The 26,239-nt window shown below is 42.8% G+C and overlaps 1 protein-coding gene across 12 annotated transcripts in view; it reads left to right on the top strand.

The window, feature by feature from the left end:
* The window catches only part of EHMT1 (euchromatic histone lysine methyltransferase 1), a 197,031-nt gene that overhangs the window by 33,582 nt on the left and 137,210 nt on the right, over positions 1 to 26,239 (top strand). For 2 of the 12 annotated variants that reach the window (XM_070518209.1, XM_070518206.1), the window contains exon 2: positions 11,822 to 12,006. The exons of 6 other annotated variants lie outside the window; for them this stretch is intronic. Coding sequence is in view for 3 of the 6 variants with exons in the window: in XM_070518203.1 (XP_070374304.1) it covers positions 8,380 to 8,454 (75 nt within the window). In the remaining 3 variants the exon portion in view is untranslated. Of the gene's footprint in view, positions 1 to 7,196; positions 8,455 to 11,821; positions 12,007 to 26,239 lie in introns of those variants that run through there. 4 more of the 12 variants (XM_070518203.1, XM_070518204.1, XM_070518208.1 and 1 more) reach the window with 3 other exon arrangements.

Here is a 26,239-nt window from a genome sequence, read left to right as displayed (position 1 = left end):
GACCCTTTTATCATTGTGAAATATCCCTTTTTTGTCTTTAGTCATGTTTCATGTTTTAAAGTCTGTTTTGTCTGATATCAGTATAGCCCTTTCTCTTATGGTTTCCCTTTGCATTGTATATCTTTTTCTGGCTGTTAATCTCTCTGTGTCTTTTAGTCTAAGGTGTGTCTCTTGTACACAACATGCATTTTGATCATATTCTTTTATTCATTTATTCAGTGTCTGCTTCTTAATTGGAACAGTTAATCCATTTAAATTTAACATAATTCCTGAAAGATAGAATTTACATTTTTAGTTTGGTGTTTGTTTTCCATGTCTTATGTCTTTTTGTTTCTCTCTTCCTGTTTTACTTTCTTCTTTTGTGTTAAGTAGATATTTTCTAATGTACCTTTTAATTCCCTTGTTGTTTGATTATACTTTTTATTTGTTTCCCTGCGGATTACCATTTAATATTTTAGTTTATAACAGTCTAGCTTGTATTAATGCCAGTTTTATTAAAATAGTGTGCAGGAACAGGCTCAGTGACACAACGGTTACTTTCACACATTCCGTTTTGGTGTCCTGGGGTTCGCCAGTTCACATCTCAGGTGCAGACCTACAGACCACTTGTCAAGCCATGCTGTGCCAGGTGTCCCACATATAAAGTGGAGGAAGATGTTAACTCAGGGCCCGTCTACCTTGGCAAAAAAGAGGAAGATGGGTGGCAGATGTTAGCTCAGGGCTAATCTTCCTCAAAAAAAAAAAAAAAAAATAGTGTGAAAAAAGTTGGCTTCTATGTACTTCCATTTCTTTTCTCCTTCTTGTGTTGTTATTGTCATACAAATTCTATCTTCGTGTGTTGTATTCTTGTCTGCACCTAGTGACGATTGTTGCTTTAGGTGGTCTTGTGAAAATCGTATAAGTGTAGAAAAGAGTTACAACTAAAAATATATTTACGTTGTTTTTTATATTTACCTGTGCAGTGCCTTTTATTTGGTGTTGTGTATCTCTTCACGTGGATTTGAGTTACTGTCTAGTGTCCTTTCATTTAGTCTAAAGGATTTCCTTAATATTTCTTGTAGGGTAGGTGTGCCAGTGACAAATTCTCTCTTTTGTTTATCTGGGAATGTTTTAATTTCTCCTTCATTTATGAAGATATTTTGATGTATATAGAGTTCTTGGTTGACAGTCTTTTTCTTGTAACACTTTGTGTGCCATCCCAGTGCCTTCTGGCCCTCATGGTTTCTGGTGAGAAATTGGTTGTTAATCTTATTGAGGGTCTCTTGTACATGAAAAGTTGTTTCTCTTGCTGCATTAAAGATCCTCGGGGGCCGGCCTGGTGGCACAGCGGTTAAGTTTGCACGTTCCACTTCTTGGTGGCCCGGGCTTCGCCGGTTCGGATCCCGGGTGCGGACATGTCACCACTTGGCATGCCATGCTGTGGTAGGCGTCCCACATATAAAGGAGAAGAAGATGGGCATGGATGTTAGCTCAGGGCCAGGCTTCCTCAGCAAAAAGAGGAGGACTGGCAGTAGTTAGCTCAGGGCTAACCTTCCTCAAAAAAACCCACAGCATCCTCTGCCTTTAGCTTTCATCAGTTAGATTATGTGTCTAGGTAAAGATCTTTTTGAGTTTATGTTACTTGGAGTTTGTTGAGCTTCTTGGAATTTTCTGATTTTTGCTTTTCTGTGAGTTGTGAACTTTGTGATGAGTGCTTTGTCGTAATATTGATGTATATTGTCATCTTTTACCCTAGCTAAAGTGCTTTGCATGATAAACACAGTGCTTTGCCGTCTTAGTCATTAATGCAGTAATCCGTGGATTAAAGGCACCTCATTAAGTATTCAGAGTCCACTGTTCTCTTCTCTTGTTTTTAAGTCACGGCTGTGCACTGGTTACAGCGACAGAAGGTCCAGTGCAGTGTGGTGATAAGGCGGCACTCGGTGCAGGTGTGTTTGCCTGGCTTTGTTTGTAGCACGAAAGCAGATCACAGACCATGCGTGGATAGGTGAACCTGGCTGTGTGCTGCTGGAGGTATGGCTACTGGACTCGAAATTCAGATGAATTTTACATGTATTTAAAAACATGGAATCATCCTTGGCTTTCTGGCTGTACAGAAACAGGTGGTGGGCCATGGTTTGCTGACCTCTGATGGAGATGTCAGAATACTTGTGTTTTAATCACTCATTTCTTTATATATAGATATTTTTATTATTGTCTCAATGACTAGACTGTAAAGTCTTTGAAGGTGGAGCTTTTGCTGTTATTAGTATCCCAACACCTTGACTATTACCTGGCACGTTAAGTGATCTACAGATGCCGTATAACTTAATGTACAAGGGGATGGAACCAGAATTGGCTTATGGATTTTCTCTTTTGGTTGTTGCCTAGGGTGAATCCTTTTGTAATTAACTGGCTTCCGAGTGTAGACAGGAACTATTTATTCATTCGTTTGTTCATTTTTGTAACAAACTTATAATGACTTCCGTGTGTCAGGTTCCAAACTGGGAGCCGGATGAGAAACATGTGGTGCCTGTCTTTATGGAGGTCCTTGTGTTCTAGTTTTGAGGACATGCAGTTACACAGTTTAATAAGTGTTATTAAGAGAAGTAAACAAAGTGTTACAGAAGCAGCAAAGAGGAGATGCTTAACCACTTGGGGTGGTTAAAGGAAGGCTTCCTGTGTGTTCATTTCTGCTGCAGACTGAGACCCCAGGGGTCTTTGCTCAGGATTCCAAATGGAATCTTGGAGAAAGGTTGGCTTCTGCACATGTGCAGACTGGAGTGGAGAGGTGGCTGCCGTCTCCAGCAGGCTGGCCACAGCCCCTGTGGTTTTTGAACACTTCAAATATGGCCACACCAAACTGAGATGTGCTTGAAGTCTGAAAATTTCAGAAACTTACTGAGATATTTGGTATTATTTTTTTGGTACTAATTATTTTATATTGCTTACATGTTGAAATGATAATATTTTGGACATGTATCGGGTTAAATAAAATTTATTAAAATTAATTACTCCTATTTCTCCTTTTATAATGTGTCTGCTGGAAAATTTAAAATTACACTTGTGGCTCATACTGTGTATTCTATTGGACAGTGCTGCCCTTGCCTGAAGAGCATTTCTATTTTGTGTTAACTTTGGGCCATCTAGGATGAGAATCCTGTAATTTAGCAGAGAAGATGAGAGATTAATTATCCTTAAAAGAGGCTAAGGAGGAAGAGGACTGAATGAAAGGCTGGAGGAATGCTCCCACTTTGTGGATGAGAGAAGTGAGGGCGTAGAAAGACTAGTCAGCCGCTGGAAAGCAGGCTCGTAGGGCTGCCCAGACTTGGAGCTTGAGTGTAGATGCACATGTGTGGGTCAGAGCCGCCAGAAAGCAGAGCAGTTGTGGGCTCATGTTGCAGTTCTCTTGTCTTTGTGTCGGCAGTCCTGCAAGGTGTGTGTGGGAAGGAGCTCTGGCTTAGCTGGAGGTCTGAGTCTTGGTCCAGCTTTGCCACTGACCTCTTGAGCATAGAGATGGCTGGAGCATCAGATGTCTTAGCTGCTTTTCTACTTGAACATTCTCTCAGCCTGGCTTTGAAAACGTGGGGTGTTTTTGTTCGCATGCTTCCTTACTTTTCTGTAAATTGAATCCCAGTTACTGAGACCTCCTTCTGCCTTTGCTGTGTCCAGGACTTGCGAAGCCTGCCCTTTCCCCTTGTCTTTGGTGTTGCCAAATCCACTGGGTAGTTTTTAGCCTCCTTACTAGACCTTTCGACAGCATTTGACATAGTAATTCAGGAAAAAAGGAGTGATTTCCTACCTCATTGGGCCTTTCTTCTCTGTGTTGTTTGCAGAACCCTCCTCTTGAGCCTGACTTGTAGATACTGAAGCGCCCCAGGGCCCTGTCTTGCTCCCCCTGTTCTGTGAGTCCTTATTCTGTGTGACCTTAGCCAGTGCTGTGTTGACCTCAGCCTCACCTTTGCCTGGCCTCCAGGTTTAGGGATGGATTGACTGCTTGGAGGGCTGTTGGCCACCTTCAAGCCAGTGTGAAACCTGTGCTCTCACTTGACCTCTGAGCCTGCTTCCTATGGCCACTCGTCCTGCAGTGGCAGCACCGTCTGTAGAATGTGTTCCTCAGGAGATGTTCTTGGCTCTACCTTTAGAGTACGTCCTCCACCAGGGTTGTCGCTGGGGACGAAGCCTGCCTCTTCTCCCTGCTTCACCATGGCCCCTGTGCTCTGCCAGGAGCCTGGGCGTCTGTGAAGTGTTTCCTTGCTGCGTGCAGACTCCCTGTAGCTTCCCAGCTCTTCACCATGGCCGACAGGCCTTGGGTGGCATCTGGCCCTGGGCTCACTACCGTCTTTTCCTGCTACTTCCCTAGTCTTGCTGCCCTCCAGGCTCGGTGGCCTCCTGGCTGTTTTCAGATGAACCGGCCTGCACTCTGCCTCTGCCTGGAGGGCTCTTTGCCCATGCCTCCAGGAGTGTATGTGGATGCACCCTCCTCTCCTGCTTTCTTTTCTTAGCAGCTCTCCCCCTTTGTATTTGCTGTGTGCTGGGAAACCAAGTCTCCATGCCTGGTAAAGTTGTGGGTTGACGAGACCATCTGGTGCTTGTGAAGACCTGAGGGCTGTCCCGTGGGATTTTGTTCTTGGACTTTGCAGTGACCATTTTGGCCCTATGAGTCTTTTATTAGATTCCTTGACTTGTTTTGCTTGTTGGTTAGAGACTGTGTCCTGAAGGCTGTTTGCAGAAATGGGACTAATTGAGAAATTTCCGTGCTGACAGTTCTGTTGTAGTAGTTTCTATAAGAGGACTTAATCTGGTTTGTTTGTTGTTAGCTTTTCAGCCTTTATCACCTGACCTGCTGAATCTGTTGATTAAAAACGAAGGTAATCTTTTTTCACAGTGAAGTATTTCATTATTTACTTTAGCTTTTTTAACAAGAAAGTAACTTAAAGTTCTGAATGTAAACTTGGATGATGAAAAGCTGAAAATTAAATTGTACGTCATAGTAGTAACTCTAAAGATTTTTTACCAACTTATTTTGAAAAATTTCAAACCTTTGCAAAATGTCAAAGAATATTCAGTGAGCAGTCATATACCCTTCACCTAGATTCATCAGTTACTTTATTCATGCTTCTCTCTCTCTGTGATGTGTTGTTAGGATATTAATGAACCATTAGAGAGTAAGTTGGAGATGTCATGACCGTTCACTCTTAAGTTTTTCAGTGTCTGTCTCCTAAGAACAAGGAAATTCTCACATAACCAGCACAGTAACTAAATCTAGGAAATTTAATATTGATACAGTACTGTTAACAATCTATACAATAGAGTATATTGTTCAAGTTCAGATTTCCCTGTGTCCTTTATTGACTTAAAAATAAGTCACAAGTAACATGTAGCATTTGATTGACCTGTTCCTTTCATCCTCTGTAGTCTAGAACAGGGCCCCAGCCCCTCTGCCCATTAAATCTTTCACGACACAGACATTTTTGAAGAGTCTAGGCCATTTGCTCTGTAAAGTGACCTGCAATCTGGATCTCTCTGCTTCGTTTCTTCATGATTAGAGTCAGCTTAAGCAATTTTGACAAGGATACTATGCAGGTCGTCTTGTGGGCTTTTTCATTACATCAGGAGTCACTTGTCAGTTTGTCCCAATATTTTTGAGCCACAGTTGGGTCAGCTGGTTAAGATGGTGTCTGCTAGATCTTTCCATTGTGCAGGTGCCTTTCCCACTTTATAATCAATAAAGTAATTCTGTCATTCCTTCTCATTTATTAGCTGTCTCTCTTCTTCTTCTTTTTTTTTTTTTTTGAGGAAGATTAGCCCTGAGCTAACTACTGCCAGTCCTTCTCTTTTTTGCTGAGGAAGCCTGGCCCTGAGCTAACACCCGTGCCCATCTTCCTCTCCTTTATATGTGGGACGCCTACCACAGCGTGGCGTGCCAAGCAGTGCCATGTCCACACCCGGGATCCGAACCAGTGAACCCTGGACCACTGAGAAGCGGAACGTGCGAACTTAACCACTGCACCATTGGGCCGGCCCCTGACACTCTTCTTTAAAGAACTTTCTTTTGCCCTTTTTCCCCTTCACTTTTTTGGTATTACTGTAGAATGAATTATTATTTATTAAATGTGTTACGACCTGGTTTCACCATTTTTCTTTTTGATGCTCTAGTTATCCCAAATTTGGCTAATTGGAGTCCTTCAAGCAAAATTCTGTCTGTTTGACCTGTCCCCATTAGTCACTGAGTACCTTCTTGCTTTGTGGAATAACAAAATTTAAGAGACTATTTTGTACAGTTCTTGGCAAATAAATGTGAAAACCTAGATGAAATGGAGACTTTCCTAGGAACACATAGCTTGCTAAAATATACTTTTGTATATTTTATCTGTTGCTGTGTAATAAATTCCCTGAAATTTAACAACTTAACAAACAACAGACATTTATTACCTCATGGTTTCTGTGGTCAGAACCCCAGGCTGGGCCCTCTCGGTCAGAGTCTCTTAAAGAAGGCTCCAGTCAGGATGTCACTGTGGCTGCAGTTGTCTCAAGATTCAGCTGGGGCCAGATCTTCTTCCAAGCTTGCAGTCTGTCTTACATATCCATCCTACCCATCTATCTTACTCCTCTCTTCTTCCTCCCTGCCTTTCTTTCTCTACCTGTCTCTCTCTCTCTCTCTCTGTCTGTGGGGAAACCCTGGAGGCATTTCCACCAATGTCTGTAACAAAGTTAGACTGCTTTTCATCTCCACTAATCTCTAACATTTTATTGGTGGAGTTAAGCAATTTAACAGACAAGAGAACTATTAAAGACAAAAGAATTAGAAAATAGGTAGTAAAACTATTTGCAAGTGAGATAAGATACCTGGAGAACCTGAGAGTCAGTGTTAAAATGCAGACAATGAAATCACTCAGTTAAGGAACTGGATGTAAAATTGTCGTATAAAAATCAATCGGCTTTGTATCTACAAAACAGTAACTGCGTTTACAACAACAACACAAAAGATAAAGAATACTCTGAAATGAGTTTAATAATGTGCAAAACCTATATGATGAATGGTGTAAAACACTCCTGAAACAAAAGACCTGAACCGTGGAAAGACACTGCTTGTTCTTGGACATCATAAAGATGTTAGTTCTCCCAAAGTAATATAAAAATTTACCTTTATCCTTGTAAAAATGCTGGCAAGGAATTATTCATATTCTACTCTTTTTCTCACATCTCACATTCAGTCAGTCCATCAGAAAATCCCGTTGGCTGTGGCCTCAGAACATCTCATTTATCTCACCACTTGCATCTCGGCCAGGAAGTACTACTTTACTACTGAGGGAAGACTTCTCTCCTACGGGGCAACAGCCCAGCCAATCAGAAATGCTGCAGCACAGCCAATCAGCAACTCCGCAGCCCAGCCAATCAGAAATGCTGCAGCACAGCCAATCAGCAACTCCGCAGCCCAGCCAATCAGAAATGCTGCAGCACAGCCAATCAGCAACTCTGCAGCCCAGCCAATCAGAAATGCTGCAGCCCAGCCAATGAAGAGACGTTCCTGCCCTGATGTGTTCCTCTCCCCTAATGGACTTTCCTTTAGAGCAGCCCCTCACTCTTCTCCTTTTCTCTATAAAGGCAGCTCCCTCCTGTGTTTTCCGGATTTGCCTGTGGTGTAAGTAGCAGGTACATCCTGAATTGGGATTCTTTTGGCTGTTCCTGAATGAGCTCACTTTGAGGCTTTTTGGATCAACAGCATCCATGTCAGTTCAGTATCCTGGTTATGATATTATACTATAGTTTTGCAAAATGTTACCATTGGGAAAAACTGGATATTGATAGATTGAATATCATCCTCCCAAATTCGTGTTCATCTGGAACCCTGGAATGTGACCTTATTTGGACATGGGATCTCTGCTGATGTAATTTATTGGGGATCTGGAGATGAAATCATCTTGGATTTAGGTTGGGTCCTCAATCCAGTCACTGGTGTCCGTATAAGAAGAGGAGAGGACAGAGACACAGGAAAGAAGGACATGTGACAACAGAGGCAGAGATTGGAGCACTGCATCTGTAAGCCGAGGAGTGTCAAGGATTGCCACAGCCACCAGAAGCCAGAGGAGGCAAGGAGTGATTCTTTCCTAGAGCCTTCACAGGGAGCATGGCCCTGCCAGCACCTTGATTTTGGACTTCCCGCCTCCAGAACTGTGAAAAGATAAGACAAGCTTATTTTGTTGTAAGCCATCCAGTTTGTGGTGTTTTGTTACGGCAACCCTGGGAAACTAAGACACTGGGCAAAGTGTCCCAGGGCCTCTCTGTGTTATATCTTACTTTATGTGAATCCACAGTTGTCTCAAGAAGAGCGAGCCGTTTGAAGAACTGCCAAAATGTCTTCCACAGTGACTGCACTGTTTTACATTCCCATCAACAATGGACGGGGGCTCCAATTTCGCTGTACCATCACCAGCACTTGTCATGGCACATCTTTTGATTATAGTCATCCCAGTGAGTGTGAAGTGCTATCTCATTGTGGTTTTGATTTGCATTTCCTTAATGGCTAATGATGTTGAACATTTTTTCTTGTGCTTGTAGGTCATTTTCATGTTGGAGAAATTTCTATTCCGATCCTTTTCCCATTTTAAAATGTTTTATTGAATTGTGTGTGATTCTTATATATTATAGATGCAGGTTCCTTATCAGATATATGACTTGTAAATATTTTTTCCCTTTTTGTGGATTGTGTTTTCACTTTCTTGATAGTATTCTTTAAAGCACAAACATTTTTAATTTTTGTACAGTCCAGTTTATTTTTATTTTATTGCTTATGGTTTTGGTGTCATATAAGAAGCAATTGCCAAATCCTAGGTCATGAAGATTTATGCCTATGTCTTCTTCTGAGAGTATTTTTTTACCTCTTATATTTAGATCTTTGATCCATTTTAAGTAATTTTTGTATGTGGTGTCAGATAGGGGTCCAACTCGATCCTTTTGCATGTTGCTGTCCAGTTGTCCTAGCACCATTTGTTGAAAAGACTCTTGTTTCACTATTGAATGGTTTTGGTGTCTTTGTTGAAAATCAGTTGACCATAGATATATGAGTTTATTTTCCTGGACTCTGTTATGTTCCATTGATCAGATAACTGTCTTTATGCCAGTACCACGTTATCTTGATTACTGTAGCTTTGTAGTAAGTTTTGAAATGGGGAAGTGTGAGTTCTTCAACTTTGTTCTTTTTCAAGGTTATTTTGGTTATTCTGAGTCTCTTAAGTTTCCATCTGAATTTTAGAGTGAGCCTGGGAATTTCTACAAAGAAGTCATCTGAGATTCTGATAGAGATTGTGCTAGGTATTCTTTTAAATACAGTTGTTGGATGGACACTCACCAGGAGATGTTTTTGTAGTTGGAAAGTGTAGGGAATGTGCACATGGGGCTGAGCCCACAGGGTGGTCAGAGTCTTGGCTGGGTGGCGGGATGCATCTGAATTGGATGGTGACGATGATGGTTCATACAAGCTGGTAGTGGGGAGGGCACAGAAGAAGGTGTCAGGGACCCTCGGTGTGAGGGAATGCAGCCTGAAGGAACTAGCGTTAATTTTTTGAGCACTGGGCTGGCCACCTTGGCACGGGAGGCTGGTCAAAAAGACCAAAAACTATTGTTAGCCACGGACCCAGGAATCTTATTTATGGGGCTTTACCTAAAGAGAGGACACTGCTTTGCATGTATTAGGTGGTGTTGAATATTCAATATTGTTGAATAATGAATGGATGAGTTCATAGTAATTATCACTTATGAAGATGTTAATAGTGTTTTGTAAAGTCATGATGAATTGAAAAATCACAGATGATCAGTGATAGGAAAATCCTTAAATGCTTTATGGTATAGCAACTTGATGGAATATTATATTGCTGTTAATGTAATTGGGAAGGCTGTAGAGACACAATGGAATGTTTAAAGGAAAAGTTATTGATACAGCTCACAATCATGTAAAATTTATACGTATGAAGAGAAACTGGAAGGAAATGAAAATTTTTGAGTTAAGGTGGTTATACTTGTTTTGAAATTTCCCTTTAATATGTCCTCCCTGTGCTTATCTGTAGGGGCGTACTCAGACTCGACTTTGCTTTTTGTGACTGCCTTAGCCCCAGGCTGGGCCCAGAGGATGGGCTGGAATCACACTGTTAGGCAGGGGGAGTAGGAAGGGGCCCTGCTGAGCCTCTGGTCACTGTTCCCACGTGGTCTGCACGTCCTCTGCCTCCAGAGTCTCAGTCAGCAGGTGCTTACAGGGTGCCTTCCTCATGCTGTTCCTGGGACATAGTGAGCCAAATGGACAGGAGCTTGTATCCCAGCAGACGATGCAGACAAGGAAGAGCAAACAGAAACGGGTGTGGGAAGGTGGGTGGCGTTGCAGTCTTGGAGAGCCAGCAGGGAGGCCTGCGTTGCTGCAGTGGTGTGAGGGTTCAGAGGTCAGAGGTCGGCCTCTCTGGGTGAGATGGAAAGTCCTGACTTATATTTGAATAGGGGCCATTGGCTGAAGGGAACAAGGGTGCAAGCAGATGCAATGAAAGGCTGCTGCATAGTTCAGGTGACAGAGATGTGGCTTGGTAAGGCAGTGAGAAAAAACGTCAGACTCGGAATCTGTTTTAAAGATGGAACATGCAAGATTTAAAAATAAATTGCATGTGCACATGGGAAGTGAGAGAAGTTGAGGACAATGTCTTGAGAAGTGATCAGATTATAGAAATATTTAGAAGTTAGAGCCAAAAGGTTTGCTAATGGATCAGGTGTGGTTTGTGACATGGTGTAGGATGTGTTAAGGTTAAGGTATCTAATAGTCATCGAAGTGGAGATGTTCAGGTGGAAGGAGATCTGAGCTGGAAATACAAATGTGGAAGTCTCCATATTCTATAGAGTAAATTAAACCAGGAGATGGCATGAGTCACCAAGGACGGCGTCTAGAGCAAGTTTCTCAGCTGTGCATTATGGTATCAACAGTGTGGCCCTGGCCATTCTTTGTTGTAGGGCTACCTGTGCAGTGTAGAATGTTTAGCAGCATCCCTGGTTTCTTCCCACTAGATGCCAGTCACTCTCCCCCACAACCTCGTCATGACATTGAAAAATATCTTGAGGGAGCAAATTGCTCCTGATTGAGAACCACCTGTCTAGAGAGAATGTAGCAGGAATCTGACCCCTTCATTCGGCTTGATGCAGGGTACACCCTCAGGCTTGGGACCGTTGCAGGATTCTGGTTACTCACTCTTGCCGGTAAGATTCATTCTCTACCAGGAATCCAGAGGGATCCTTAAACACTAGAACAAACAAAAAACACTCTCAGGTTGCTCCCCTCCCTCCATTCACATCACTGGGCCTATCAGAAAGTGCAGACCACTGTTCTTCAAGGCCACTGGAATGGCCTCTCCCTGGATGCACAGCCCCCTCTCCCTGACCTGAGCTCTTCCTGTCCTTATGCTCACAGCTTTCTAGTTCAGAGACGCTTTTCCTGAGCATCGCATCTAAGGTGGCTGCCCCCTGCTTCTCTGTCCCTTTACCTTGCCTTATTTATCTAAACTTACCTTTTGTTTTTTCATGTTTTTGGGGGGTTTCAACGTCCTGTCCTCTTCCCTTTAGAATGTATGCACTTTGAAGGCAGGCTCTTTCTGTGTCTTGTCTGCCTGCTGCAGCCTCAATGTCTGTCCTCTAGTAGGGATTCACTCTCGAATAGGACTGACTCCATCTAGACTTTTCTGCATCTCTACATGCATATGCATATGTAGATGTGTATTATGATATTACAAATTTTACATATAAATGTTAGTATCCAGTACGTATTTTTTTTTTTTTAAAGATTTTATTTTTTTCCTTTTTCTCCCCAAAGCCCCCCGGTACATAGTTGTATATTCTTCGTTGTGGGTCCTTCTAGTTGTGGCATGTGGGACGCAGCCTCAGCGTGGTTTGATGAGCAGTGCCATGTCCGCGCCCAGGATTCGAACCAATGAAACACTGGGCCGCCTGCTGCGGAGCGCGCGAACTTAACCACTCGGCCACGGGGCCAGCCCCCCAGTATGTATATTTTTAACTGGCTTTTTTTCATTCTTCTCATTGTTTTCTAAAAATTGTTTTACTTTTCTAACATAGGGTTTTATCAAGTTCTAAATACAAAGCCTTCTTAATGGTGCTTTTTAGCATTTACAAATTTTAATGTCCCAGTACTTTCTTGAAAATTGAGGCCTAACAAGTTTGTCATTGAATTGAAACAAAGTATATGATTTTTTTCACATAAAACAAATGTTTTAATTATAAATATTTGAATGAATGTTCAGAAAGTGACATGTGGGTTTTTATAAATAAGATTGCATAAAAGAAATCTCAAAGTGATTCAAAAAATATAGATATTTAAGTGGCAGTTTTTATAAATATTAGTACAAAGAAAATGGCTCATAATTTCATCACCCAGGTAACATCTGTTGACACGTTTAAAAAATGTACACTGACATGCACATATGCATCTGTTTGGAAGATTCAGTCGTCCTGAATCTTATGTTCCTCATACTCTTCTTTTTACACAGTTTCATTGTACATGCATTTCTAAAAAGTACATATTTTTATTTTAATAGTTTTTAACTTGATAAAGAGAGTATCATGCTATAAGTAATATATTCTGGAATTTCCTTTTTTACTTAATGTGATATGCTAAGATTCATTCATATTACAAGTTGCTGTAATTGATTTATTTTGTCTCCTTTCTAATCTTTCACTGTGTGAAAACACCCCAATGTTTTATCCACTGTCCTATTGAGGGACATTGCAGTTGTTTCCAGGATTCCCCCCTTTAAAAACTTGTGTATGCTGCTGGGAGCGTTTCTGTGCTCTTCTCTTTCTTGAGTGTAAACCTAGGTGTGGCATTGCTGAGTCACTGGGTGTGCAAATGTTCAGCTTCAGGGAGACTGCAAAGCCTTTTCCAGATGCTGTGTTGATGGACTCTCACCAGCAGTGTGTGGAGACCGTGTGTCCACATCCTCCTTCCAGTGTCAATGCTGTTTTTGGTCATTTGAATGTGTGTAAAATGGCATCTCATTATCATCTTAATTGGTATTTCCTTTATCTCTAATAATGCTGAACATATCTCATGTCTTTATTGGCTGAATGTATTTCCTTTTTGTGAAATGTCTGTAGATGCCATTTGTCCATTTTTTGGTGCTTTGTGCTTTTCTTATTATTTTGCAGTTCTTTGTATATTCTTAATACTAATTCTTTGTTAGTGTGTGTATTGTAAATATATTTTCCTGTATTTCCTATATATCCTATATTTCCGCTTAATCGTTTTTGCATTTTAAGAAACCTACCTTTATCTCGCAGTCTAAAATATATTTACTTAGGTTTTGAAGTCGTAGCTTAAGTTTTGTTTTTGATGTTTAATTCCTTACTTCTTCTGGAGTTGGCTTTTTTCTTGTATTTAAATTTTTTTTTAAATAAATGGTGTCAATAGAGATTCAATGTCATCTTTTTTTCGTATGTTTATTCATTTTTTCCTAGATTTAGGCATTGAATAAGCCTTTCTTTCTCTACAAATCTGGCACCCACATCCCAGAGTTCACGTGTACGTGGAATCTCTTTCTTGATTTATGCCTTTCCTCCGCTTGTCTCTACTACGCTTCTTAAGTACCTAGTTTCATCATGAATCCTGGAAACTGGTAGGACAAGCCTCTCCTCTAACCTCCTCTACTTCAGAAGCATTCTGGATAATTTTGACCATTTATTCTTCAATATAAACTTCAGAATCATCAAATTTCATGAAAAATGCTGTTGGGATGTTAATTGGAATTGCATTGAATCTGTAGATGATGAGAATTGATGTCTTCCCAGTATTATGCCTTCCTATTCACAAATATAGTCTCTCTCTCTCTGTTCATCTAGTTTTTTTTAAAAAAAACTCAATGGAATTGTATTTTTCCTGTAAAGGTCTTGCCATCTTTTGTGGGATTATTCCTAGAAAACTGATGATTCTCTCTAATGCCGTTGTAAACGTTGTCTTCTCTTTCATTACCATGTCTGGTTGTTCACTGCTGGTATACAGCAAGGCATCTAGCTGAAGATTGCACCTTAGGTACAGTCACCTTGCTAAGCTCTCCTCTTATTCCTAGTAGTTTGTAGGTCATGTAATGTGCAAATAACAGTTTTATCTCTTCCTTTTTGATCCTCAGGCCACAAATTTGTTGTCTAATTGTGCTGGTTAGGACTTCTAGTACATTGTTGAATGGAAGTGATACTGGTGGACATCCTTGTTCTTGGTTTTATTTATTTTTATTATTTTATTAACTTTCCAGTTTGAGATAATTTAAAACTTAGAAAATCTTGCAAAAGTAATACACAGAATTTCCGTCTGCCCTTTACCTAGATGCCCCAAGTATTAACAATTTACCACATATGCGCTTATCATTCTCTGTCTAGTTTGTATTTGCTTTTCACGATCATTCTTGATTTTGAAGGGAATGCTTCCAATATTTCCCCATTTAGGATTATGTTTATTAGTTTTTTAATACTCTCTATCAGAGTAACAAAAATCCTCTTCTATTCCCTAGTTTTCTGACTTTTAAAATCATGCTTGGATATTGAGTACCAAAAACTTTTTCTACATCTTTAAAAAAATCTATCAATGTGGTGAATTACATTTATGAAATTTTCTTAAGTTAAATCGTAGCTGCATACCTGGGAACACCCAATAGTACCTCGTAGTTTTTCTATACTGTTGAATTCAAGTTGCTGATACTTTGTTTAGAAGTTTTCATCTATATTTATAATAGAAATTTCCACTCATTTAATTGTTTCCTTCCTTTTCCTTTGGATTTGTTTTGTTGTTTATTTGTACCTTCTGTAGATGGATCTGTTGTTAGCCCATTAATTTAGGGACTTTTTTCATGAACCTGCAGCCCACAGGTTCTGTTTTGAGAGTTACTTTGGTTGTGAAGAGGCAGAGAGATCGTGTGGCTGGTTAGGTATAGCTTATTGTCAAGATCCTAGTTTTGTTGTGGCTGGTGGGTTAATGGGTCCTTATTACATGATTAAAAGTAATTGAGGGGGCTGGCCAGGTGGTGTAGTGGTTAAGTTCGCATACTCTGCTTTGGTGGTCTGGGGTTTGCAGGTTCGGATCCCGGGTGTGGACCTATATACCACTCATCAAGCCATGCTGTGACAGCATCCCACCTACAAAATAGAGGAAGATTGGCATAGATGTTAGCTCAGGCCCACTCTTCCTCAAGTGAAAATAAAAAGTAATTGACTAAGTGAAGAGAAGCATGGTCCAGTGGGGCGAGTGCATCAAGTACAGAGTGGGATTGGTCACAATTCTTAGTATACCTGAGATCGAAAAGAAGGAAGAAAGAGAAAGAAACAAAGTTAAATAGTAAGACAAGGTGCATGTTGCAGAGTAACTTTCTACCTCCCTTTCTGCTCTTAATCTTACTTAGAAAGGTCATGCTATTAATAATTTATTACAATTCCTTCCAAAAAGATTTTTATGCACATGCTAGCACTTCTGTGTTCTTATAGGGATCTTACGGACCCCCCATTCTGTACCTTACCTTTGGCTTGTCTCCATGGCTTTCCTACAGTAGCACAGCAGCTGTTTCTTACACTTCTCAAGAGCTTTTTAGTATTTCTTTGTAGGGATATAATAATTTCTGTAACTATTTGGTGGATACTTGGATTGTCTAATCGAGAAAGAAGGCTGAGTGAATGTCTTTGTTAGGTTTGATTTGGAGGACTTTTGTAAGGATATCTTAGAATAAAGTAAAAGTTAGAATTGCTCTGCCAAGGGGTATGTATCTTTTAAATTTTTATAGATATTGCCAAGTTGCCCCCAAAGAGGTTTCATTAGTTTTGTTACACCAGCAGCATATGTGAGAATTGTCTCTTTATCCGTATTCTCATGTCAACAGGCTTTAAAATTTTTTGCCAATCTGATAGGTGGAAAATGGTATCTTTGTTGCTTTAAGTGCATTTTCTTAATACTGAGTGGTTATATTTATTTTTATTAGCATATGCATTCATTTCTCTTTAGTCTGCCTTTTCTTTCCTTTGTATGGTTGGGGAGAGGGAGCTGGGCAGGGGCAGGACTGTCTTACGTGCTCTGTGTGAGCTGCAGGTGGGTTTGTAAATGGCTGTGGATCTGTTGACACTGTGTTTTGACATGGGAGCTTCTAGTCTCGTCTGTGTATTCGTTGTTTGCTCTTGGCTGAGTGAAATTTGGGTATTTAAAGAGGAACAACTTGTCATTCATTTTTCTGACTTGTCGATGGTCTTTGACTTTACCTCCTCCCTGTGATGGTTCTAGGGTTCAGCCACAGCCCACTGGCCCAAGTCAACACCAGCACCCAACCAGAGAGACAGCAGGGCAGGGGGGTGGTTTACAGAGAGCATTTATAAAGAAAAGTTAGTATTGTTTACTTTCGTATAACCTTAAAAATAGGAAATAATAATTGGTTTTATTTTGCAGTTTACATGAAATCTGAATACTGTATTTTTAAGATGTTACTTCCTTTTAAAAAAAGAACTTCAAATATTTCTTGTTTTGTGTTAACTACAACTTGGACTTGATTGGAGGGCTGGCACAGCTGTAAAAGGGTCTCTTCCCTAAAGGGGAAGTTTTGGGAGTGAGGGGTGGGTGGAGATGTTTGGGAGGAGGCCAGCTGCCCTAGAATCTGCTCTGTGTACATGATCGGGGCCGGAGGGCGGGGGGGGGGCGGGCGGCTTTTTCCTCGTGGTGGGCTCCGGGCCTGAGACCCACCCTGGGGCACGCCCGCAGTGGGAGGACAGCACAGCGGGGAGGGTCTGCTGTGTGTGGTGTGCTGCAGGTTTGCTTCTCTGTGATTCCAGCATGTGGGCTCTTGGCTCTGGAGGCACCTCTCCAAGGTGAGTTCCTTCTGAGAGGGCTGGTAAAGTGACTCTTGTTCCTTTAGACTTGACCTTAGGTTCCTTGCCTAGGTTTTTATTTGTTAATATCTTGTAAGCAAAGTTGATACCTAGACACCCTCAGAGGAGTGATTTGTATATGTGTGTGTGGGATGAGCTATATTGATGGTTTCTGTAGAAGGACCCTTCACCATTTTTAAGGTGAAGACAATACATGTACAAACGGTTTCCTTCTGAGAAAACTCAGGTTATTTAAAAATGTTTGTTAATCTGAGGGTTTCAGGTGCTCTGTGGGCCTGCAGCTCCAGAATGCTCTTTGCCTGGAGCTGCCTCCATTTCACGAAATGGTTGCGCTGCCGGAAAAGGCCACTGAGCATGCCCAAGGACAGCCCTGTGCAGCCAGAGTAAAGCTACTGTAATTTCTCTGCAGTGGCTGCAGCCAACAACTGCACTAAGCAGGAGGGGAAATTGATAGAGGTCCATGCAGGGAACATGGTTTTGAATGTTTTTCTTCCCTTGTTTAACCCCATTCTTTCCCTGGGTGCACCTAGGCTGGGATCAGGGCCTCAGAGTTAGGGGGTATCTATTGTGCTGGTGGGGTCACGTCCTCATCCACCTCACCCACCCCCATCCCCACTCCCTGCAAAATAACCCTGTTTGGATGTCTTGCCGCCGGACTTGTGCGTTTTTTTGGGAGTAGGGGTGGGAGGTCCTCCCAAAGCTTTGGGTATTGAAAACCAGGTAAGGCCTGTTCTCTTTTGGCACGAAAAAGCTCATAACTTTTCAGTTATGCTGATGATAAACCAGTATTTTTACTCTTGCTCAGTTGTGTATAAAGAGTACTGGAACTTTCTTGCTGACTAATGATGTTTCCTTGTTTTCTCCTTCCTCGCCCCCATGGTAGCCTGGGTGGTGATGGGGAGTGAGGCTGGGAGGGCCTGAGTGAGAGAGAGACTGGTTGGGGTTGTGCAGGAAGAGCTGGCCATGTTACTGTGCAGTTTGCTCATTTTCCACGCGGGCAGCAGAAAAAGAAGTCTCTGAGTTCTGGGCATGAGATGGCAACTACCACTCACCAGGACTGCCTCTTGGAAGGCCATGCCTTGCCTAACAGGAGCTGTCTGGGGCACATGTTGAAGCTATGGGGTGACCTGTCTGCCTTGACGATTGGGAAACTCCATTTTTCTTGGAATGACAGAGGAAGGAGGCTGCAGAGAGATGCAGAGACCCAAAGCAGCAGAGTTTCTGCTTGGGTTTTCTAAGCGATTCCGTAGAACAACAAGACAGTGTATAAGCAAGTACTAGACATGTCTTGGGGATGACCTAGTCGGGGGCTGTGATTTTATTATTGTAAATAGCAGAATTAGAACAGGCTGGTTCATAGGCTGCCTGTTCTAGAACTGTTTTCTTGGAACAAAGGGGTGGGGGAGGGTAGGTAGGCTGCTCTCCTAGATCTGAGGAAACTCCAGCTCAGCTAGTGGAATGAGGGAGAGGGGACAGTAGGGACAGCTCCTTTGTGCCTGCCCTGGAACGCAGGGCTCCTGAGCCCCTGCCTAGCACGCTGGGAAATGGCGCTGTTGTGGGTGGTAGTCCCGAGAGGAACCGTTTAACCAGGTGTGCAAACACGCTTTGAACACCTCTTCTCGTCTTTTCTGAGTAAAAAATGTGCTTTTAGAGATGTTTCCCTGGGCCACGTTGAGGTCCTGCCCTGTGCATCCGCAGGTTCTGGCCTCCCGCCCTCCTCTCCCTCCCCTTCTCTTCTTTCTTCCATCCCCTCCCCACATCCCCTCTCCCACTCCTCCCCCTGCTCAGATGAGGGGTCCCTCTGTGGAAGGGTGGACTCGGGGAGACCATTGGCAGGCGCAGGCTGCAGCCTGGAGGTGAGGCAGAGGCTCGGTGTGTGGGGAAGGGCAGGGCCCGGGGTGGGGGGGGCTTCTGCTTAGGTGGACATTTGCTTTTCATTTTACGGGAATCTCGAGATGGAGGTGTTTTTTGGCATTAGAAGATTTTTATCTTTTCTTGGACCAGTATGAATTGTCTCAATCATGGCATTAAGAGAAAAAGAACCATATGACCAAAGGGAAAAGCTTATTTAAGTGAAGGAAAAGTTTGGTGGCTTTTTAAAATTAAAAATATATTCGGTCATTTTGTCTTCTCTTTAGAGAACTAGGGAAGGAGAGGTTATGCTGTTTATCACAATGGTCCAGCCTTTTTGGCATCTGAAATCTTGTAGGAATTTGTCTTCTGTATATTGTATGATGCTTGATGGGTTTCACGGAATCCAGAAAAGAGCCTATCCAAACAATCTCATCTTTAGGATAAGCCACTTTCTAGAACTGTAACAGATGGCTTGTGGAACCTCTTATAGGTCCATTTCCTCTAACGCATTTCTGTTTCATAGACTTGTTTTTAAAAAGAAAAGTGAGAGAGTGCTGTGAAGGAGAGCTCGTATCCACTTTATAGACTTTTGAAGAACACGTTTCTTTTTTTCTGCCTTGGAGAAGAGGTGGGGCCGGTGGGGATGCAGCCAAGCAGGGGAAGGAAGACCAAAGGAAGAAGGGGTGTCGACAGGAGAGAGGGCTTTGGGTGCCCTGATGTACACCTCTAGGAGCCTGATTGACATGGGACTTCCAGGCTCCCTCTAGAAGAGGAATATCCCTCCCTCCCTCTCTTGACCCATCCATCCACCCATCCTCCTACTCACCCGTCCTTCCATCCACCCACCCATCCATCACATAGTAACTACCCGTTATATACCAGAATTACTAGTGTGGAAACGAGTATGTCAATGAACAGAGCACAGAAAATCCAGAACATTTTCATCATCCCAAAAAGAAACCTTGTACCATCAGCAGTCACTCCCCATTTCCTCCTCTCCCTAACTCCTGGCAACCACTAATCTACATTTTGTCTCTGTACATTTGCGTATTCTGGACATTTCATGTAAATGGAATCATAGAATATGTGATCTTTTGTGACTGGCTTCTTTGACTTGTCTTATTGTTTTCAAGGTTCATCCAGTTCATTTCGTTCCTTTTTATAGTTAAATCATAGTTTATGGTGTGGATAGACCTCACTGTTTATCCATTCATCAGCTGATTGACATTTGGATTATTTCCACTTTTTTGTCTATTATGAATAATGCCAATATTATTTTTCATAATATTGATATGAAAAAATACTATTTTTTCCCATTTTTGGGTTGACTTTTCACTTTCTTCAGAGTGTCCTTTGAAGCAGGAAAGTTTTTTGTTTTGATAAAAGTCCAATTTATATACTCTTTTTGTTCCTGATGTGAAAGTGATACTTGATCAAAGTAGTAAAGGAGGTAAGGGAGTGAGTTCTGGGAAGAGAGAAAACCCAGCGCAAAGGCCCTGTGATGGGAGCCTGCCTGATGTGTTCGAGGAGTCCTGGATGGTTGAAGGGGTCAGCTGTTGGAAATGGGTTGAGAGAGTAACAGGCCCTTTGACTGGAACTGGAGTGAGGGTTTGAGCAGGCTTCTGGGTCCCTGGCTGCTGTCCTGTGAGAGGGTTATAGGAACCAGGGAGACCAGTTAAGAGGCAGTGAGGAATCAGAACAAGGGATGAAGGTGACTGGAGCTGGGTGGGAGGAGGTAGGTTCTTATGTGTCCCTCATGCCTTTTATTCTCTGTCACACCCTCAGTGTTGCCTCTCCCCTGCTCACTGTCCACCAGGACCTTGTTTCCTCCTCCCCTGAGAAATTGGGGCCAGCAGGAGAGAAGCGGATCCCAGCACGTGCATGTGTGCTTGCCTGCTCCGCCCACACCTGCAGGCAGGTGTTCAAGGCTCTGCCTCAGGTGGTCCTTCTGTGTTTGCTGCTCAAACAGATCTCTGTCCCTCCCTGTCCCCTCACCTCCCCTCCCCATCCCCTGTCCCCCCTAACCGCTCCTCTTTCCCCCCACCTCCGCTCTCCCCCTCCCTCCCCTTCACTGTTTTGCTCTCTTGGGAAAACTTCCATCAGCACACAAACATGCTGACCCCACCATTGTTAAGACAACTTTTCTTTATTCTGCTTCCCCACCAGCTCCCACACCACTTCTCTGCTTTTGTTGCACCAGACGCCTGCAGAGATCTGTGTTCATGGTGTCTGTGCGAGTCCTCTCCTGCTGTCTCTTATATCCTCCATCAGACATTGCGTCCCCCACCCCCCAAGTCTGACAGAACCCCCGCACGTCAGGGCCCCTGGCCCTCCCTGCGGGGCCCCCTACTGGCCTTCTCTACCCCAAGTCTGGGGCTCTCAGCGCCCGCCCAGTGCTGCTGATGCCCAGTGTCTATCAACAACCTACAACTTGCATGCTCACCACCCCTCACGGACACCCTTTCCTTCCACAGGGAAACCTCATGCCCTGTGGCGTCTCCTTCTCCTTCCCCTTCCAGAGCTCCTGCCGTCTGACTGGTCTCCTAATCGCTGACCGGGTGCCCCACCTTGGTCTGCTGAGGGCAGGCACTCCGGACTGCTGGCCTCCCTCTTCACCTGCGGTCACCCTGCCTCAGGGCCCAGGGACCTCAGGGCCCAGGGAGGGGAGAGTCGTCCTTCCATGCTCATATTTGCTGCTCTCTTCCTTCCCAGGGCTTCTCTGGGGTGCGGGTGGGCCTCCCTGAGCCTTCTTGGCATCCACATGGCTGGACTGCCAGGGCTGGATTGAGGCAGGCACTACAGCCTGGCTGGTAGCTCCTCTCTTGCCTTGTCCTCAGCCACTGTTGGTAACTCTGTTCCAGAGCCGGTGCTGGTACACGTAGCTGGGTGCTGTGGGGACAGCTCCGTCCGGTGCACGATGTTTCCCGCATTCAGTCAGAGCTCTTGCAGGGCCCACCATGTGTTTGCACGGGGGATTGCTTGTAGAGTTTAAATAATGCATGAGTGAGGGTTTCCTGTCTATAATTATTCTCTTAGCACCTGTATACTTTAGAAATGAGCTTACGTTTTAGATATTTCCTATTAAGTTTAGGAAAAAAACAGGGAAATATACCAGTGGTTAACTTGAGTATTCTGGATTGTGGGATTGACAGTAATTTTTGTTAAATTTTTTGGAATATAATAAGTTTTTAAATAATGAGCATGTATTAGTTTTACAGTAAAATAGGTTACTAGAAACTCTCATTGATTGATTGATTGATTACTGTAGATGGAGTGCAGGAGCCGTGAGCACCCAGCTCTGTTTAAGCCAAAAAAGATAATTGCAAACATGTAATAGTACTGTTTGTCTCTTTTTTAAATGTCTAGTGTTATTTTTAAAAGAAGTGACAGTGCTTTTAAGGTTTTCTTAGTTTTAATCTCTAACATGGTAAATATCAACAGCTGTAACCTATAGGGACAAAAACTCTTTGGGGTGCTCAGTAATCTTGAGTGCTTAACGTGGTCCTGGGACTGGAAAGTTCGAGAACTACGGTTTATTGTGAACTGAAAGACTTGGTAGGACAGTAATGAACCAAATTCCCATTTCTCAGAGAGCTTCCATTACTATGGAGGATCCATTTCACATTTTTATGTCACCTGCTTCAAAATATTCAACTCCTGTGGTTTACTGTCTTTACTATGCTCACTCTTTGTCGCAATGGGGGTTTTGAATGAAATTCAGCTATAAATTTGTTTTTCCCCATGTTATTTCCATCCTATTACAAAGCAGTATTGTGGAAAGATGAAAAAAATTTCCAATGTGATTAGGAATGTAGTCTTCTTCCAAGAACCTTTCTGATTATAAGCGAAAATCTTTGAGTATATTTCTGTGGCTTTCTGCATGTAACTGCACTTACTCTGTTAACCACCAGATGGTGCCATGTCCTAAAAAGCCAGAACGCCAGCTCCGTTTGGAGATTTCCTGGGAATGAGGCACTGTGGTTCTACGTGGACTGTGTTTTTGCCAATTTAGGGTGACCCCTTTTAAGTCACAGTGCTTAGCAAGGGTGCGCCTGCCTTTCAGGTCAGTGCAGTCTCACGTACTACAGAGTGACATGCTGGGAGGAGCAGAGCTCTTCCCCCAGACATAGACTGAGCTCCGCTGTGTGCTCGTCCTTGGGTGGGTGTTTGGTGACCAGCAGACATGCAGTGTGCTCTCATGGCTTTACAGTCTCTCACCCCTTTCTGCTGCTGCTTTTATATTTGTGGTGTTTCAGCTAGGATTGCTGCTCGAGTTCCTCTTCTGATCTCAAGAAAGGAACAGGCCTCTCTCTTTTCTTGGTGTGTAAATGCTATCCAGCCTTACGTTCACCTCCCACATTCTTCAGAAGAGAGGAATGCCCTCAGAGGAGAGCTGCGCTGTGTAAGCTGCACTGTGGTGGGTGGTAGAGCTGGGGCTGGGTTTAGCTCTGGCCCTGAGGATGTGCCCAGGGACTGCCCTCATGTTGTGGTCAGTTACTATTGTCCCTCCCTCAGGCTAGTGTTCTTAGACTGTGCACGTGACCTCCTAATGCTGTGGGGTCTCTTCAGAGAAAGTGGACACCAGACAGCTCCGATTAAACTGGGCTGCTGCCCTGCCGGGGCTGAGGGCTGGTGAGCTTCAGGACCTGGAGAGGCACACGTCCTGCCCTCAGGGAGTTTGTATCAGAGACTGCCAGTGTTTTCAGTTATTAAAAACTTTTCTCATGTCAAAAAAATTTCAAGGCTCTTCATCTCATGGCGGTAATTGTGAGAAGTATGTATTAATTGAGATGATAAAAATGACAAAATTACTATGAATCTAGTAACACTACCTACATGAAAAAATAGCTTCTATATATGGTGACATATTGTTTACTTAGCCCACAGCCAGTCGTGGGAGTGGCTGTGAATTTGTGGGTCCTTTCTGGCGACTCCACTGTTCTCAGGAGCCGGCAGTTGAAACCATTGATCTAGGGCAGAACCATCTTTTGTCCTGGAATAGAGCCCACAGTCTGACCAACCCAGGGGCTGTGATATGGGTAGTGACCAGGTAAAGCTGCTTTATCCTCACTATCTTTGACATATAATTAGAAGAAATGGACGATAGGGAGATGGAGGGGCCTGGCAGGGAGAATTTCTAAAACACCCAGTCATTTCTCACAAGGATATGGATCTTAGTCCTGGAGCATAGAGGGCTAACAACATTAGCCACCATTTATGGGACAGTAGCAGAAGCCATGATGAAAACTGTCCATCTGTAACTCGTGTAAATCCCAGGGCTTCATGAGTACCAGTCTCTTCGTAGAGCCATTTTAAGTAGCAAATTTTAGGAGCCAAAGGAAATTAAACAGGACTACAGTGTTTACTGGCCTCTATCAAAGAACATTGAGTTGATAGAAATTAAACCCCACAGTAAATCTCCAAGCTCCCCCTCCTTCCAGTTCTCTCACTGAAGCCTAACTCGGAATCGTACTTGGCAGACAGCCCAGCGTGCTTCCTGACTCTCAGCTCTAGAGCTTTGTCTGGTGGTCTCTTTGTTTTTCTGTCCAGTGTTAGAGAGCAAATTTGATCAACAGTGGCACCTCATGTGCATTGCTTTGTGCAGTCTTTCCATGATTGCGTGACTTATCTCTTGATGTTAGAGGCCTGCGTTTTATATTGAATCATCATTTTAAAATGTATTCTTCAAAGATTCGTGGAATACATATTATGTGCCAAGTCGTATGCTAGGTGTCAGGGTTGCAGAGATGAATAAACAAAAGCCTGTGTTTCTTAGGGCTTTGCTTCCAATGAGGAGACAGACATGTGCAGGCAGTCCTGGTGTAGAATGTGGTAAGCTGGAAGAGCCATGGGGCCTGGCAGTGTTGGATCTTCAAGGATGAAAGCTGGGAGAAAGACAAGCGCAGTGGCCAAAGACTCAAGGGCACTCTTCAAGGAATGCTTTTTTAAGTTTTATGTATGTATGTATGTATGTATGTATCTATGTATCTATGTATGTATGTATTTGCCAGTCCTCTATTTTGTATGTGGGTCGCTGCCACAGCATGGCCACTGACGAGTGGTGTAGGTCCACAGCTGGGTACTGAATTTGGGCTGCCAAAGTGGAGCGTGCTGAACTTAACCACTAGGCCACAGTGCCAGCCCCTCTTCAAAGAATTCTAAGTAGCTTGATGTGGTTGGCATATAAGGATGTTTGACAGCCAGTTTTTTGGACCTGAAAATTGTTGGGCTAGGTTAAAAGTCAACAGACGTTTTCTGTAAAGGACCAGGTGTGCAGGCCACATATGAATGAATATTCTTTTTTGTTTTTATAACTTAAAAAAATTTACAAAAACCATTCTTAGCTTGTGGGAAGTACAAAAAAGGATGTGGACTAGATTTGGCCAGTGGGCCATAGTTTGTGGACCCCTGGCCTAGATTGTTGTAGTTCCCTCTGTGCTGTGTTATGAAGTGTGAACTTGAGCTTATGGACAGTGGGAAATACTGGATGTTTTAAGAAGATTATAGTAAGATCAAAATTCTGGAAAGATAATTTTAACTGCAGAATAGATGTTAGACTGAAAAGGAGAGAGACTGGAGTTAGAAAAATGAGTTAATACACTATTCCTACTCCCAGTGACTTAAGGGATGATATGGCTTAAAATAAGAAGGTAGCAGTCGAGTTTCGTGGAAAATGTAGGAGGTGTAGAACTTGGTGACTGCACAAGGAGTGAAGCTTGACTGAAAATTCTTAATTAAGGGTGTGCACAGTTAGCCACAGTGGTGTTTATAACAGCTAAAAAGAGTCAGTTGTGACTATACAATACAACACTATGCATATCTTAAAATTAATGTTGTAAATATCTTTATTATCAAGTTGAGTGAAAAACAGATTAAAACCCCAGTGTATTATATAATCCATTAATGTGAAAACCCTGTAAGAGATATACTAAGGTTTTTGCTGTTGGTGGCAGGATTATGGGCAATTTTTATTTTTTCTTACTTGTATTGACACACACGTCCCCCTCCCCCACTGCACTGGCTGGAGCCCCCAGTGCCTCATTGCAGTGTTGAATGGAAGCAGCAAGAGTGGACCTCCTGGACTTGTTCTGATCTTAGGGGAAAGCATTAAGGCTTTCACAGTTAAGTATGGTGTTAGCTAAGAGTTTTTCTTAGAGGTCCTTTATCAGATTGAGAGTTTTTATCTTGAAAGAATTTTGTCAAATGCTTTTTCTGCATCTATTAAAATGATCATTGTAGTTTTTTTTTTTTTGAGGTCATAATAGTTTATAACATTGTGAAATTTCAGTAGTACGTTACTATTGGTCAGTCACCATGTAAATGTGCCCCTTCACTCCTTGTGCCCACCTCCAACCCTTTCCCCCCCTGGTAACCACTAAACCGTTCTCTTTGTCCACGTGCTAGTTTATCTTCCACATATGAGTGAAATCATACGGTGTTTGTCTTCTCTGTCTGGCTTATTTTGCTTAACATAACACCATCAAGGTCCATCCATTTTGTTGCAAATGAG

The sequence above is a fragment of the Equus asinus genome, chromosome 10 (assembly GCF_041296235.1).
Source record: "Equus asinus isolate D_3611 breed Donkey chromosome 10, EquAss-T2T_v2, whole genome shotgun sequence".
NCBI classification, from domain to species: Eukaryota; Metazoa; Chordata; class Mammalia; order Perissodactyla; family Equidae; genus Equus; species Equus asinus.
Note: the sequence above shows the minus strand (reverse complement) of the source record. Positions and strands in the feature narration are given on the sequence as shown.